The sequence below is a fragment of the Schistocerca cancellata genome, chromosome 1 (genome assembly GCF_023864275.1).
Source record: "Schistocerca cancellata isolate TAMUIC-IGC-003103 chromosome 1, iqSchCanc2.1, whole genome shotgun sequence".
NCBI classification, from domain to species: Eukaryota; Metazoa; Arthropoda; class Insecta; order Orthoptera; family Acrididae; genus Schistocerca; species Schistocerca cancellata.
The window spans coordinates 1,287,147,174-1,287,165,451 of NC_064626.1; the positions used below are offsets into that span (position 1 = coordinate 1,287,147,174).

At 40.8% G+C, this 18,278-nt stretch overlaps 1 protein-coding gene across 1 annotated transcript in view; it reads right to left on the reverse strand.

The window, feature by feature from the left end:
• Positions 1-18,278, reverse strand: part of LOC126095157 (lysosomal alpha-mannosidase-like) — a 229,223-nt gene that overhangs the window by 115,400 nt on the left and 95,545 nt on the right. Inside the window, exon 7 of the mRNA XM_049909883.1 lies at positions 1,422-1,555. Within this exon, the coding sequence (XP_049765840.1) occupies positions 1,422-1,555 (134 nt within the window). The remainder of the gene's footprint in view (positions 1-1,421; positions 1,556-18,278) is intronic.

Here is an 18,278-nt window from a genome sequence, read left to right on the forward strand (position 1 = left end):
ACCTTAAACCAGAAACTGAGCCACACTTTACATACATTGGTGGCCACCCAAAATGTAACACCATGAAGGAAGCATCTAAATCAGGTGAAATTTGCAGTATGCATTTGTGACAATGAGAGGTGCATGTGATTAGCATTTCAGTGTAGGTGCACATCATGGGCAATGGTAGTGCCACCTGGAAGTGCTATGTAAAGGGGGAACAGATGGCAGTGTGGACCTACTGGAATTGTTCTTTTGTGCAGTTGTTTTGTGTGAGCAGCTTCAGTATGCCTTGTAGAACACAGCAAGTATCTTTCGAACACATTTCAGAGTTTGATGAAGGAAAAATAGTCGCCTATATGCATAGCAGATTATTCTTCAGAGAAACTGGTGATAGTGTCAGATGGAACCAAGCAACTGTGATGCGGATCTGTAATCCCTGGATGCAGGAGGGAATGATGGATTGATGGCACTTATTTCAACCTCTTCATTGCACCAGTGATGACAGGGGTATTGTGCACTTGGCAGTGATGGATAACTCTGCCACACCACAAACCATATCACAACGTATTCGGTTTGTTGTGCAATATGCAGTGTCCGCACATATCATTTTACGTCACTTGCAGCAGAGTGGACTGTCCGGAAGACATCTATTGCTGTGTTTACCACAGTCAATACCACATTTTTACTGATGAATGCTGATTCTGCTTCCACCACCGTGATGGTAGGATTAGAGTCTGGAGACATCATGGTGAGAGACAGTTGAACTATTGCCTTATGCTTCGCCATACTGGTATTATGTTTTGGCATGGTATTGTACTCCACTCTCGCACCCTCCTTAGTACACACTGCTGGTACACAGGTCAACCAGTGTTACACCTCTGGAGTGTGGAGGCTGTAGACCTCCCATACCTTCAGAGCTTGCCGACTGCCTCATTGTGACAGGATATTGTGTTATCACGTGTGGCATGCAATGTTCTCATTGCTGCCCATTGGATTGCATTGCTCCCACAATCTCTCATTTATTGAAATCATCTGGTCAATGATTGCAGAATGACTGCCTGGGATGCACAACCTGCTGTTATAAAAGGAATTAACTTTGGCAATATGTGGAGGCAGAATGGACTGCTATACCCCAGAAATACATCCAAAGCCTCTTTGATTCAAGGCGGAGGCATGTAGTGCTGGTTATAACCAGCAACTCTCAATACTGATTTCATCATCTTCCTCACTTCACATTGAGCTGTATTTTCAGTTATGTGATCTTCACACAATATGTTATCTCCCAAATCAGTTTGGCTGTGATATCTCTGGCCCTTCTTGGTGTTGCATTGTGGATGGTCAATAGTGTAGTAATTCACAGTGTACATTTATGTATGTGCCTGTCACAGATTTAGACATAATTCAAAACAACACGTTACTCATAAAAACATAAAGCTTACTTTTTCAATTTATCCAGGTTAACAAACCACTGGGCTGCATCTTGGTAATTGAAGTCATCACCCATTGTAACTAACACATGCTCAGTTTGGAGATGAGATGCTAAATTCTCAATGTAGGCTGTAAATTCAGCAACCTGTTAATCACACAAGTCTCATTAGAGTTTTTAATTTAATTTCATTAATTTAGCATATAGATTTAGTAAACAAGCAAAAACAGGACTACAGTTGGTTTTATCATGATCTGGATTTAAAAACAGTGGCCACAAAGAGTCTCAGTTTTATGTGTAATGAGAATCATTCAAAATATTAAATAACCATTTCCTGTCAATAGTCGGTAAGGTAAATCAAAACGTTGTTCGTACAAACAAGTATTCAGAATACTTAACACCTGATGTTGAAAGACATTTATGACATTACTTCAAGAGAAGAGATGTATGGAGGAAACTGAGTCAGTGAAAGATAAATAATCACATTGGGATTATGAAATATCAAGTACATTTTTGAAGATCAGTGTATCGTATATGTGTGCTGCACTGTTCCTTGTTAACATAAAACTGTTCTGTAAAAAGAGGTAACACAGACAACTGCAGACCAACATCTTTGTTACCAGTGTTTTGAAGGTTTTTTTTAGAGAGGCATGTAGAAAGGACATTCAGAACAATCTGCACTTTGTTGAAGTGTCTTCGAATTTTAAGTTTGTCATCCTTGTACATATACTCCTTCACGTTATTTTTGGTTGATGCTATGAACTATTTAAAAAGAAACTGTCACATTAATTCAGTGTACACAAAGCAGAAAAAGTGATTGCTCTTGGATAACGTTTCTCAATCATTACACAGAATGGTGTAAAAATGTGATTTTGCCAGAAGGTCAACCCTGATAATCATCTTTTATGCAAACACAATCACAGAGTTTAGAAATCCAGGTTGAATGATGTCCCTTCATTCTCTACTGGAATTCCTCTTAGTAGATCAGGACAGATTGTACTGCAGTGTATTATTATTTTTTTATACATAATACTGGAAATATTTTTGTGCGTATTTAACTTTTATAGTAACATATTTATTTTTAAATTTTATTATAATCTTTCCGTATATTATGTAATGAATCATTCCATGACAAAGTAGGTTAGGCTTACATTGTCCCATAATATTGTTGAATTAAATCTTCTAGGCTTGGATGGATAATTTTCTATAACAGTAAGATATAGACTATTCTTATCTTGTTTCCTTAGATTGGAAATAAAAATTCAGCTGTCATCTGGAACATAACTCCTCATTCCATTTATGAACAATGGAATGTATAGACTGTCACTCACTCTGAAGGCCTGGAACAGGGGATAAGTTCATTGTGGCTCTGCTTTCAAACTTGTTTTCTTCTGGAGAATTATGCAGTTGTAATAGTTTAGCTATGAAGCTGAACTGCTTGATCATTCTTCACTCACAGTGTTCTGAATGTGAAATAGAAACAGAATTTTTGTGGTTGTTAGGTAGCAAGGAATGAAGGTTTAGTGGAACATATTGGACCAGTTTTTAGTTTGCTGGTGATTTGTAATGTCTGTTCTGACTCCAGGTGAATTTTGACAATGAATGAAAGAATTTAACCAACCAATTTTGCAACAGTTGAAGATAATGTCTAGATCTTATACTATAGATACAAATAGACTGCACATGTACCCATCTCAGCAGTGCAGGACTATGAATGAAATCTCTAAAGCACAAGGTGAAGCCCCTGCCATTAAAAAATTTAGCATGTGTGAAGTGCAAAAGTGAATCCACAAAGTACAGTGAATGTATTTCGAGCTTACAATGTGTAAGCTAATGGCCTAATAAGAGAAAATTATAGTGTGAAGTACAAAACTATACAGCTGAGACTGAAGCAAAATATCTGTGAATTGCCACAAGATAGAGATAACAAACAGTCAGAATGGAAGTTAGTATTCAATAAAGACAAAGCATTGGGCACAAAAATGTCATCTCCAGTAAATGATGCAAATTTAATGTACATTCTCCTAATAATAGTATTGCAGTAACTGGCTCAGAAGCAAACCTTAAATCGTGTGTTAAAGTGACTATGGCTAACATTTCAAAAAGTGAAATTTACTGTGAAAAATAATATTTTATGTTCCAAAGTACAAACTTTCAGCAGTTAAAAATGGAAGTTCCAGAAGCAATAAGCATTCTTTTATGAATAAAATTGCATATTTTTTCAGGCAATCTTTGGAGATGTATGGTGGAAATTATGAAAAACAGTATTAGCAGTGTTGAGGTTTGTGGCATCATGAAACCCTATGATAAAAATCAAGAAGTCATAGCAGGCTGTGATGCTGAAAGAGTAAAAAAATGATAATTTGATCTTAATAAGTGATTTTAACAATGTAGCCTGCAATAAGGGTTATGATGTCAAACAAACATTCAATAAGAAAATTTTGGCTCTCTATTATGCCAAGATATTTGTTCTGAACGTTCCAGAGAGACATGACTTGATCGCAAAGTGCTGTGTGAATGAGGCTGTGGGTTGTTTTTTTTTTTTTTTTGGCTATAGTGACGGACCACACACCGAAAACTCCAACTTGTAACGATAAGACATTTTTATTAAGGATTGTATAGTTACAGAAACACAAGAAAAACAATGCAGAATTTCATGACACGTGTATCACTTCATCAAGTCGCTGATGGGAATCCAAAGAATCTCGAGTCTGAGTCTCCAAAGACCGTTTACTCTGCGCTTTGACTGCGAAGTTACTGGCGGTTGACTGTCGCCACAGAGCCCCCCCCCCCTGCCCTCCCGCGGGAGTGCGGAGCACTGGGGGAAGGACGTGGGCGAATCTTGAACATCCCGTCAGTGCTGAACATTGCAGCTGTGGCAGCCATATCCACCCCATTTGGGACAGGGACTGTGCGCAGGATGGTATGTGTGATGTGGGTGTGGACCCACGTGAAGTGCCCCCTATGCGGAGGACGAAGATGGATCCCTCGTGGAGCTGCAAGGAAAGCTCGTCACGTGGACATTCAGAGGCATTGATTGTGATGCAAATTTCGTCGACAGTGGTTGTAGGGGGCACTAGGAGGGGTGGGGGAGAAAAGGAACATACAAAATTGTTAAGGCTTTCATGGCCACTTGTTGACAAACTGCCTATTGGCTTCTGTCTTGGGTTCTTCGGCCGACGTTCATCTAATGATTTTTCTCTTTCGGACTTCTCACGTTTACCCCAGAACGGTTTCATGTACTTTTGAACTCTCTCTTCAAAGTTCTTTTCAACTTTCCCTCACGGTACTTGTTCGCTATCGGTCTCGTGGTCATATTTAGTCTCAGATGGTAAACTCCATCTGAGACTAAATATGACCACGAGACCGATAGCGAACAAGTACCGTGATGGAAAGTTGAAAAGAACTTTGAAGAGAGAGTTCAAAAGTACGTGAAACCGTTCTGGGGTAAACGTGAGAAGTCCGAAAGAGAAAAATCATTAGATGAACGTCGGCCGAAGAACCCGAGACAGAAGCCAATAGGCAGTTTGTCAAAAGTAACATAGTTCAGGAGAAACATTGGAACACTCTGTGGGGGTATTGGGTGCCAACACTTGGGATTGTGTAATGTCACATGCAACATGTGGTTGAGCCTGAGGTTGTGGATTGTCACATCCTACTCTAGAAACCTGACCTGTGTGAAACAATTAACTTTCTAGCACACCATTCTGCCCCGCTTTCCCCCATATGGAGTCAACCACATGAGAGGACTCAGAAACATTAGCAATTCATTGGCAGTCCACAGCAGGTATGATGAAGCCGGGGGCTGATTTCAAAGAAGTGGCAAGAAATATCTTGAAAATTGACTACACAGAACAGGAAAGCATAATGGTTTGTGCTGGAGCAAATGACATTTACAAAAATAGGGTCATAGTCATATTTAAACAGCTCTTGAGACTTCTATTACTTCTAACTAACACAAATGTTAAGAAACTTCCTGGCAGATTAAAACTGTGTGCCCGACCGAGACTCGAACTCGGGACCTTTGCCTTTCGCGGGCAAGTGCTCTACCAACTGAGCTACCGAAGCACGACTCACGCCCGGTACTCACAGCTTTACTTCTGCCAGTACCTCGTCTCCTACCTTCCAAACTTTACAGAAGCTCTCCTGCGAAACTTGCAGAACTAGCACTCCTGAAAGAAAGGATATTGCGGAGACATGGCTTAGCCACAGCCTGGGGGATGTTTCCAGAATGAGATTTTCACTCTGCAGCGGAGTGTGCGCTGATACGAAACTTCCTGGCAGATTAAAACTGTGTGCCCGACCGAGACTCGAACTCGGGACCTTTGCCTTTCGCGGGCAAGTGCTCTACCAACTGAGCTACCAAAGCACGACTCACGCCCGGTCCTCACAGCTTTACTTCTGCCAGTACCTCGTCTCCTACCTTCCAATCTTTACAGAAGCTCTCCTGCGAAACTTGCAGAACTAGCACTCCTGAAAGAAAGGATATTGCGGAGACATGGCTTAGCCACAGCCTGGGGGATGTTTCCAGAATGAGATTTTCACTCTGCAGCGGAGTGTGCGCTGATACGAAACTTCCTGGCAGATTAAAACTGTGTGCCCGACCGAGACTCGAACTCGGGACCTTTGCCTTTCGCGGGCAAGTGCTCTACCAACTGAGCTACCGAAGCACGACTCACGCCCGGTACTCACAGCTTTACTTCTGCCAGTACCTCGTCTCCTACCTTCCAAACTTTACAGAAGCTCTCCTGCGAAACTTGCAGAACTGGCACTCCTGAAAGAAAGGATATTGCGGAGATATGGCTTAGCCACAGCCTGGGGGATGTTTCCAGAATGAGATTTTCACTCTGCAGCGGAGTGTGCGCTGATACGAAACTTCCTGGCAGATTAAAACTGTGTGCCCGACCGAGACTCGAACTCGGGACCTTTGCCTTTCACGGGCAAGTGCTCTACCAACTAAGCTACCGAAGCACGACTCACGCCCGGTACTCACAGCTTTACTTCTGCCAGTACCTCGTCTCCTACCTTCCAAACTTTACAGAAGCTCTCCTGCGAAACTTGCAGAACTAGCACTCCTGAAAGAAAGGATATTGCGGAGACATGGCTTAGCCACAGCCTGGGGGATGTTTCCAGAATGAGATTTTCACTCTGCAGCGGAGTGTGTGCTGATACGAAACTTCCTGGCAGATTAAAACTGTGTGCCCGACCGAGACTCGAACTCGGGACCTTTGCCTTTCGCGGGCAAGTGCTCTACCAACTGAGCTACCGAAGCACGACTCACGCCCGGTACTCACAGCTTTACTTCTGCCAGTACCTCATCTCCTACCTTCCAAACTTTACAGAAGCTCTCCTGCGAAACTTGCAGAACTAGCACTCCTGCCTCTGAACACAAATGTTGTTGTTGTGGTCTTCAGTCCTGAGACTTGTTTGATGCAGCTCTCCATGCTACTCTATTCTGTGCAAGTTCTTCATCTCCCAGTACCTACTGCAGCCTACATCCTTCTGAATCTGCTTAGTGTATTCATCTGTTGGTCTCCCTCTACGATTTTTACCCTCCACGCTGCCCTCCAATGCTAAATTTGTGATCCCTTGATGCCTCAGAACATGTCCTACCAACTGATCCCTTCTTCTGGTCAAGTTGTGCCACAAACTCCTCTTCTCCCCAATTCTATTCAATGCCTCCTCATTAGTTATGTGATCTACCCATCTAATCTTCAGCATTCTTCTGTAGCACCACATTTTGAAAGCTTCTTTTCTCTTCTTGTCCAAACTATTTATCGTCCATGTTTCACTTCCATACATGGCTACACTCCATACAAATACTTTCAGAAACGACTTCCTGACATTTCAATCTATACTCAATGTTAACAAATTACTCTTCTTCAGAAACGTTTTCCTTGCCATTGCCAGTCTACATTTTAAATTCTCTCTACTTCGACCATCATCAGTTATTTTGCTCCCCAAATAGCAAAACTCCTTTACTACTTTATGTGCCTCATTTCCTAATCTAATTCCCTCTGCATCAACTGATTTAATTTGACTACATTCCATTATCCTCATTTTGCTTTTGTTGATGTTCATCTTATACCCTCCTTTCAAAACACTGTCCATTCTGTTCAACTGCTCTTCTATGACCTTTGCTGTCTCTGACAGAATTACAATGTCATCGGCGAACCTCAAAGTTTATATTTCTTCTCCATGGATTTTAATACCTACTCCAAACATTTCTTTCATTTCCTTTACTGCTTGCTCAATATACAGATTGAATAACATTGGGGATAGGATACAACCCTGTCTCACTCCCTTCCCAACCACTGCTTCCCTTTCATGTCCCTTGACTCTTATAACTGCCATCTGGTTTCTGTACAAATTGTAAATAGCCTTTCGCTCCCTGTATTTTACCCCTGCCACCTTTAGAATTTGAAAGAGAGTATTCCAGTCAACATTGTCAAAAGCTTTCTCTAAGTCTACAAATGCTAGAAACGTAGGTTTGCCTTTCCTTAATATTTCTTCTAAGATAAGTCTTAGGGTCAGTATTGCCTCACGTGTTCCAACATTTCTATGGAATCCAAACTGATCTTCCCCGAGATCAGCTTCTACCAGTTTTTCCATTCGTCTGTAAAGAATTCACGTTAGTATTTTGCAGCTGTGGCTTATTAAACTGATAGTTCGGTAATTTTCACATCTGTCAACACCTGCTTTCTTTGGGATTGGAATTATTATATTCTTCTTAAAGTCTGCATGTATTTTGCCTGTCTCATACTTCTTGCTCACCAGATGGTAGAATTTTGTCAGGACTGGCTCTGCCAAGGCTGTCAGTAGTTCTAATGGAATGTTGTCTACTCCTGGGGCCGTGTTTCGACTCAGGTCTTCCAGTGCTTTGTCAAACTCTTCACGCAGTATCATATCTTCCATTTCATCTTCATCTACATCCTCTTCCATTTCCATAATATTGTCCTCAAGTACATCACCCTTGTATAGACCCTCTATATACTCCTTCCACCTTTCTGCTTTCCCTTCTTTGCTTAGAACTGGGTTTCCATCTGAGCTCTTGATATTCATACAAGTGGTTCTCTATTCTCCAGAGGTCTGTTTAATTTTCCTGTAGGCAGTATCTATCTTACCCCTTGTGAGATAAGCCTCTACATCCTTACATTTGTCCTCTAGCCATCCCTGCTTAGCCATTTTGCACTTCCTGTCGATTTTTGAGACGTTTGTATTCATTTTTGCCTGCTTCATTTACTGCATTTTTATATTTTCTCCTTTCATCAATTAAATTCATTATCTCTTCTGTTATCCAAGGATTTCTACTAGCCCTCATCTTTTTACCTACCTGATTCTCTGCTGCCTTCACTATTTCATCCCTCAAAGCTACCCATTCTTCTTCTACTGTATTTCTTTTCCCCATTCCTGTCAATTGTTCCCTTATGCTCTCCCAGATATTCTGTACAACCTCTGGTTCTTTCAGTTTATCCAGGTCCCATCTACTTAAATTTCCACCTTTTTGCAGTTTCTTCAGTTTTAATCTACAGTTCATAACCAATAGATTGTGGTCAGACTCCACATCTGCCCCTGGAAATGTCTTACAATTTAAAACCTGGTTCCTAAATCTCTGTCTTACCATTATATAATCTATCTGAAAACTTTTAGTATCTCTTTCATGATTCTTGAACCAAGTGTTAGCTATAATTAAGTTATGCTCTGTGCATAATTCTACCAGGTGACTTCCTCTTTCATTTCTTAGCCCCAATCCATATTCACCTACTATGTTTCCTTCTCTCCCTTCTCCTACTATTGAATTCCAGTCACCCATGACTATTAAATTTTCATCTCCCTTCACTATCTGAATAATTTCTTTTATCTCTTCATACATTTCATCAATTTCTTCGTTATTTGCAGAGCAAGTTGGGATACAAACTTGCACTACTATAGTAGGTGTGGGCTTTGTGTCTATCTTGGCCACAATAATGCATTCACTATGCTGTTTGTAGTAGCTTACCCATACTCCTATTTTTTCATTCATTATTAAACCTACTCCTGCATTACACCTTTTTGATTTTGTGTTTATAACCCTGTATTCACCTGACCAAAAGTCTTGTTCCTCCTGCACACCGAACTTCACTAATTCCCACTATATCTAACTTTAACCTATCCATTTCCCTTTTTAAATTTTCTAACCTACCTGCGCGATTAAGTGATCTGACATTCCACGGTCCGATCCGTAGAACGTCATTTTTCTTTTTCCTGATAACAACGTCCTCTTGAGTAGTCCCCGCCTGGAGATCCGAATGGGGGAATATTTTACCTCCGGAATATTTTACCCAAGAGGATGCCATCATCATTTAATCATACAGTAAAGCTGCATGCCCTCGGGAAAAATTACAGTTGTAGTTTGCCCTTGCTTTCAGCTGTTCACAGTACCAGAACAGGAAGGTTGTTTTGATTATTGTTTCAAGCCCAGATCAGTCAATCATCCAGACTGTTGCCCCTGCAACTATTGAAATGGCTGGTGCCCCTCTTCAGGAAACACACATTTGTCTGGCCTCTCAACAGATACCCCTTCGTTGTGGTTGCACCTAGGGTTCGGCTATCTGTATTGTTGAGGCACGCAAGCCTCCCCACCAATGGCAAGGTCCATGGTTCATGGGGGAGCTGATACAAATATCATACTCATAAAATTCAGCCATAGACATGACCTGCTGGAATGCTTATCCGTGAGCAATGAAATTCATAGAATAAATGAAAAACTAAAAAACACATGTAAGATTTCAGTATTGTCAAATTAACAGATGTTTGCTCACTTGATAGAGCATGTTTCACCAGACATGGATTTCACATGAACAGCTAGTAGGGAAATGTGTGTGTTAGGAAAGTTGGTATCTACATCTACATCTAGACTCTGCAAACCACTGTGAGGTGCATGGCAGAGGGTACACCTCATTGTGCCAGTTATTGAGGTTTCTGCCCATTTAATTCATTTATGGAGAGTGGGAAGAATGATTGTTTGAATGCCTCTGTGTGTGTGCAGTAATTATTCTAATCTTATCCTCATGATCCCTGTGTGAGTGACACATTGGGGGTTGTAGTATATTCCTAGAGCCACCATTTAAAGGCAGTTCTTACGTTACATCTGTCTTCAAGAGTCTGCCAGTACAGTTCCCTCAGTCTCTCTTCTAAACACGTTGCAACACTGAATCATTGATGTGTGCCTATTATGCTTACATGAACAGTTTGCTTAGAAATGGTGTGATCTTCTGGGGAAATACAGGTATGGCAAAACAAGCTTTTAAACTTCAAAAAAGGGCTATTAGAATAATGAAAGGGGTTCCCTGCAGAGTGTCACTCAGGGAAATATTTAAAGAATTTAAAATAATGACTCTTCCTAGCTTATACATCTATGAATGTGAATGCTTTCAGAAAACTCACCAGGAATTTTCAACATTAAATAATCAGGCTCATAACTGCGAAACAAGGAACAGGGATGATTTTCACAGAGACACCCCAAAGGAGCACTCTACCAAAAAATTGTAAACTACCAGCCCAAAATATTTTTTAGTGCATTGCCTTCTACAATAAAGAAAATTAAAGAATTTCAGAAATTCAAGGTAGATGTTAAACAATTTTTACTAACACATAGTTTTTATAACATTGAAGAATATCTGAAAATGGAAAATTAATATTATTTACATATACTGATATAAAATATTTGTATTTGTTATCCAAGTTTTTGAAACAAATTAAATACAAGAAAATATATTGTGATTGACTACATCCATACAATGTATATTGTTAATGGATGAATAAAGAGATTGATTAATTCATTCATTCATTCATTGTCCCTCTATCTATAGTGCTATGTTTTGTTTGTACACCTATTGTGCAGTATTCTCTGTTTTGTGAGAAGTTTCTTTAGAATGACTGTATAACATGGAGGGTCCCTCCCATTATGAACTGTTCTACTGGGTACATATGAGCTACTGAGAGCCTAAGTGGTAAATTCAATTTTTCCCATTTCTGAGAAATGAAAGGTTTTGTATTTTGTCTAAGGTAAGTTCATTCTTTATGATAATTCATGATTCATTTGATGAAATGTACAAATGAAGTATTATAATTAGTTTTGCTACAGACATTTTAGTTATGTGTACCTTAAATTCCTTTTTATAGTCTTTAAAAGTTGGAGTACCACTTTTACTCTCAGAAATTTACTGATAGTGAAAGGTAAATTGGTATTTTACCACTCTTCATGCAAATGTTTTGGTGAAGTTGAATACCCGAGAAGGAAGACATTCTCATTTAATCTCCATAATTGTAATTTATTTATAAAACATATATTTAATGTGATACAGTAAATGTGACCTTCACGTATTGCTCACATTTTGCAGTTTTCTCTCATAAATTGAGTTAAAATAATGGTATTATTGTTGTCAATTACTAAACTGCTACCTACTGTGTCTGTCTAATAGTTTGGCAGTTCATTCAGCTATGGGTTACAAATAAATTGTTGTTTCTAAATGTCAAAATTTCGTAAAATGTAATTTTTTCTATGCTGCTATTTCAAGAAGCTTTATAAATGAGCATGTCCATTTAATCAATTTCACCATCCACATCGTCTTCCTCTGCCAAAGAGTCAAAATGTCCAGGCCCAGATGGTGGTGCACTGGAGGGATGTAAAGGAAGAATGTCATTGTGTCTTTCCGTTATGCCTCAGTGGCAGATCACACAGCTTTGTTGAGAGGGATGAGTTTTATGACATATATTTCATGTGAGACAGCACTGCTTGATTCATGTAGACTTCAACATAGAGCACAAACTTCTCTTATAAAGACAATTCCTGCTTTAATAACATCTGGATATTACAAATTTAAAGAAAGAAAACAATGTTAATACTTACAAGCACTGTTATAATGCCTTTTTTATTTTAGAGTATAAATAAACTCACAAACCAACACAGTACAACAAGACCACATGGTCTTGCCATTTTACTTATATCACTATTTCTGAAAATGCACTTTACTGTGTTGGGAGAGGAAGAATGCTTTTGCAGCTCTCAAGTGGCTCCAGTGGGAGTTCCAAATTTTAGTTTCCAAATTTTTCAGACTATGACTGATTTTAACATATTATGGCAACTCCTCCTCTCTCCATAGTGTTTCTACTTACATGTGCCAAAAGCTTATTTGCATCTGCATTTACCATTTCCATACCTGTGACTATATGATGTTTGGACAGGCATAGTACCTCTATTCCACCCTCTGTTTCTAAATCTTCTAAACAAACAAGAAGCTCATCTACTTTGTTTTTTAATCCCATGATATTCTGATGCAATATATTAACTGTGCATTTATGTGAATCTTGTGACATACTAACATTATGTTTCACTGTACTAAAGATTCTACTGTCATCCCAGCCAGTTTACCCTTCCCTTTCCTATTGAGATGCAGACCATGTCTTGTGAAGTCCCACTTACCTATACCATCAACAAGAACCAAACCTATGCCTGACAAAGTAACTGTCCAAAGCAGCTGATCTATCTCCATATTGAACCTCCTGACAGAGCTGTTCAATTGGGGCTGGTCAAAACCGCCTGAAAGCAGGAACCAAGCCAATATTTCTATGATTCGTTGCAGATGCTATTTTTACCAGGTCACACTCAATATTGTAGCCCTGATCCCTATCAATACTGTTTCCTGCTCCACCACTACCACAAAATGGTCCTGCTTTGTAAAACCCTTGCACATTGATCCTACATCCTCTATCACTTGGCTGAGACATGCACTGGGCTTGAAAATACTTGTGACCTAGTACCTGTCACCTAATTTTTCCTGCAAGAGCTGGCCCACATCTCTTCCATGGCTACTACCTAACAACAGAACTTTCCTCCTACTTTCTACTTTCTTTTTGCAACAGTTGGTTTCCTAGTGAAAGTCTGCTGAGTGCTGACTACACTTACATCTACTTGAGCCTCTTCCTTAGCTGACTGAGAGATCAAGGCAAATCTGTTGTTTGTGCCAATGATGAAACTGGTTGATGCTGTTCTCTTTCTGTGGCCCCTGTTCCTTGCTACCACTTCCCACCTGTCTTCACCCTCCTCCCCTGTTAATCTCATCAGTATCTCCCTAGCACTATCCAGTTCAGCCTGAAGGGCTCTAATGTTCCCTTCCTGTTCCGCTATTTTCCTATCCCTTGAACATAATTTGCAATACCACGGAAGAGACCCTTTTACTCCCCCAATTTCCATGATACAACATTCACCCTGATGTAACCATTTGCCACAACAGCTGCACAGAGCCCCAGAACTAACTTTCATGTGGCAGCTCAAACACTTCTCGCTCATGGTTGATTACAATATTTTTTACAAAATTATCTAGGCAATAACAGTAATATTCTATTAACTATAGATCACAAAAGTCACTAAAGTTATGTGAAACATTAATGTATGTGTATATTATTAGTATAGTAATGTAATGCAGTTATCATCATATCACTTCTCCACAAGAAATTTCCTTGGATTGTGAATAAACTGAGTAGTATAGCTCAAAAACTAAAATTTTTTGACTTGGGCCACTTTGGTTCTCAGCTGCTCATATCTAAGTGCATGGTCAACTATTCTTTTAAACTTGAGCCATAGTTCCTCTAAGTGCTACTGCCCTGTGCTGAAAGTTACAAGTTCCTCATTGAGATATGACACTGCTGTTTTTTTATCTAGTTTACTGAACACATATATCTTCTTGCTTGTTTTAGTTGTCCTCTATCCCTTGGTAATCACTGTTGCCACAACCATGCCATGGTCACTAGTACCAGTTTTGGTGTGAACATCCTCAAAGAGGTCAGCTCTGTTTGTGCCATCAGATCCATGATATTCTCATCATGAGTGGAGTTCTTAACTATCTGTTCTTGATAGTTTTCAGAGAAGGCATTTAATAATGCTTCACAGCATGTCTTATGCCCATCACTAACAAAACTGTAACTTTCCCAATTAATTATTGGACAATTAAAGTCTCCACTGATGATTACAGTATGATTGGGGAACTTGTGTTCAAGTGAACCAAGATTTTCCTGGGAATTGTAAATTGCCACCACAAACACTTTCCCCAAGCCACCAACACAGAAGCCCCCCTGATGGATACTCTCGCAGGCAAAAATACTTCAGAATCTTGGGCTGTCACGTGGACTCCAGATATGGGACATACATTTAACAACCTCAAGTCTGCTGTTATGCTCACTCATCCCATCCCTGATGCTCCCATCTCGTTTACTACAGACATGAGTGATACAGCAGTGGGGGCAGTACTTCAGAAATCTGTGGGTTCATTGTACAGCTGCTCAGATTTTTCTCCCACAAACTGTCTGCTTCTCAACATAAATGGTGGACCTTCAACCAGGAACTATTTTCTATGGATACCGCAATCAAATATATCCAAAATGATATCAAAGGTCACCATCTCGTGGTATTTACTGACCATGAACCACTGGTATATGCTTTCCACAACCCAGGCAAGGACTCATACCCGAGACATTTTCCTCGTATTGACCACATATGCCAGTTACAAATGACATATGTTATGTCAGAGGGGCAGACAATGCTGTCAGTGATTTTTATCTCATGTGTTGATATTATCTTCATAACTGGACCTCAGTGAACTCCCTAAATTGCAAACAGATGATACTGAACTCGCCACATTGCGCTCTGATGCTAAAACAGGACTCAAACTAGAGTTACGGACACTTCCTGGGTTCTCGCCACCCATCTGGTGCTACATTTCAACAGGATGCATACGTCCAGTGATACCTGTACCTCTCTGCTGGGACATTTTTCATAGTATTCATGACTTGGCACACCCTGTCATATGCACCACCACGCATCTGGTATCTGAACGTTTTGTTTGGCCCCAGGTGATAAAACAGTGTCACAGTTGGGCGCAAGCATGTGTGGCTTGTCAGTGCACAAAAGTAGGACATCATACACAGGCCCCCGTGGGTACGTTCGATGTGGCAAAATGAAGATTTCAACATATACACATTAATATCGTCAGGTCCTTAACCCCATCGGGCCCTTTTCATTACATGCTGTCTGCCACTGACAGATTTACCTGCTAGGAAGAGGTAATTCCCCTCACTACCATCACAACCGACTTGGTGGCTCAAGCCCTTTTATTATTGCTGAACTCGCACTTCGGTTGCCCAGCTTCTATCACCACCAACCAGGGGTGCTAGTTCAAATCCATCCTCTTCTGGCAGCTTTGTGAACTGTGCAGGGTGAAACAATTTAGGACAACAGCATACCATCCCCAGATCAACGGACTAGTCGAACGCTGGCACCGAATGCTTAAAGCTTCACTGATGTGGCACAGAGGCAAGTGGGCAGGCCGACGCCCTACCATGGGTAATGTTAAGCATTCGCGCCACACACAAAGAGGACCTTAGCACATCCCTGGCAGAAGTACTATATGGAGAACCCCTCGCACTCCCAGCAGAGCAAGTCGAGCGTTCACTCTCCCCAGATCAAATCTGTGACTCGACATTCATCGAGCATGTTAAGCAGCTAATCACTAACATTCACATGCCCCCTCCTTGGCCGCACTCACTTCTCCCCGTATTCCCGCATAAGGACTTGGCGTCATGCACTCACATCGTGGTGGCAATGACACCGTCCGACTGCCACCCAGCCCTCCATACTCGGGCCCACACAGAGTCATCTTGTGGCACAACAACACATTCGAAGTGCTCATTATTGACACACCTCAAACTGTATCCGTCTGCTGCCTCAAACCAACATGATCGCTAGGAGAACTGCTCTATACCCCACTCAGTCAGTCACCACTTCCTGCTACACCTGCCTCGCATGAGGTATCTACCGACAGTCCGCGGGTGAGTGATGACCATCCCCACAAGTGTGACGTTACCCTGGATGCTTCCTTTAAATGTATGCCCTAAAATTTGTGTTTGTGCTCCACACTCTGGGGCAGGGGGGGGGCTAATGTGGTGGCTATCAACCAAGTCATGTATAACACCTTTGTTTTTCAAGCTCTTTGTGAGCAGTCTGTGATCACATGCTATGTGGTAAACAGGTGTGTGCAAGAATCAACAAAATGTATGTATATAAATATGGGTGTTTGTGTCCATAAAATAGTGTGTATTGTATGTGGTATAGTGTACATCATTGGATCAGGCAATCCTACAACATGAAACCCGTAAGCTATTTGTATCTTTGTTCGATGGATTATGTTTAGAGATGTGTCAAGGCTAGTGTGAGTAAGATGATGTAGTTATTGCAAGTTAAGAGTAGCAAGTGTGCTAAGTATATGGTAAGGAAAGTCACAAATGTGCATTAATGATTTATGGTCAGAAATAAGTGTCCAGTGAAATAAAAAGTTTGATTCAAATGTTGAGTGACTAGTGGTCCAGTACCTCCTCCCTCATGGCCTTTTCCTTAATGACGTAACAAATGACAGATTGTTGAATACATATATACTAATCTACATCTACATCTACATCTACATTTATACTCTGCAAGCCACCCAACGGTGTGTGGCAGAGGGCACTTTACGTGCCACTGTCATTACCTCCCTTTCCTGTTCCAGTCGCGTATGGTTCGCGGGAAGAACGACTGCCGGAAAGCCTACGTGCGCATTCGAATCGCTCTAATTCTACATTCGTGATCTCCCCGGGGAAGTATAAGTAGGGGGAAGCAATATATTTTATACCTCATCCAGAAACGCACCCTCTCAAAATCTGGACAGCAAGCTACACAGTGATGCAGAGCACCTCTCTTGCAGAGTCTGCCACTTGAGTTTGCTAAACATCTCCGTAACGCTTACCAAATAACCCTGTGACAAAATGCACAGCTCTTCTTTGGATCTTCTCTATCTCCTCTGTCAACCCGACCTGGTACAGATCCCACATTGATGAGCAATAATGAAGTATAGGTCAAATGAGTGTTTTGTAAGCCACCTCCTTTGTTGATGGACAACATTTTCTAAGGACTCTCTCAATGAATTTCAACCTGGCACCCCCCTTACCAACAATTAATTTTATATGATCATTCCACTTCAAATCATTCCGTACGCATACTCCCAGATATTTTACAGAAGTAACTACTCCCAGTGTTTGTTCCGCTATCATATAATCATACAATAAAGGATACTTCTTTCTATGTATTCACAATACATTACATTTGTCTATGTTAAGGGTCAGATGCCACTCCCTGCACCAAGTGTCTATCCGCTGCAGATCCTCCTGCATTTCACCGCAATTTTCTAATGCTGCAACTTCTCTGTATACTACAGCACCATCCGCGAAAAGCTGCATGGAACTTCCAACACTAGCTACTAGGTCATTTATATATATTGTGAAAAGCAATGGTCCCATAACACTCCCCTGTGGCACGCCAGAGGTTACTTTAACATCTGTAGACGTCTCTCCATTGAGAACAACATGCTGTGTTCTCTGTTTGCTAAAAATTCTTCAATCCAGCCACACAGCTGGTCTGATATTCCATAGGCTCTTACTTTGTTTATCAGGCGACAGTGCGGAACTACTATCGAACACCTTCCAGAAGTCAAGGAATATGGCATCTACCTGGGAGCCTGTATCTAATATTTTCTGGGTCTCATGAACAAATAAAGTGAGTTGGGTCTCACATGATCACTGTTTCCAGAATCCATGTTGATTCCTACAGAGTAGATTCTGGGTTTCTAGAAATGACATGATACATGAGCAAAAAACATGTCCTAAAATTCTACAACAGACTGATGTCAGAGATATAGGCCTGTAGTTTTGCGCATCTGCTTAACGACCCTTCTTGGAAACTGGAACTACCTGAGCTCTTTCCCAATTATTTGGAACCTTCTGTTCCTCTAGAGACTTGTAGTAC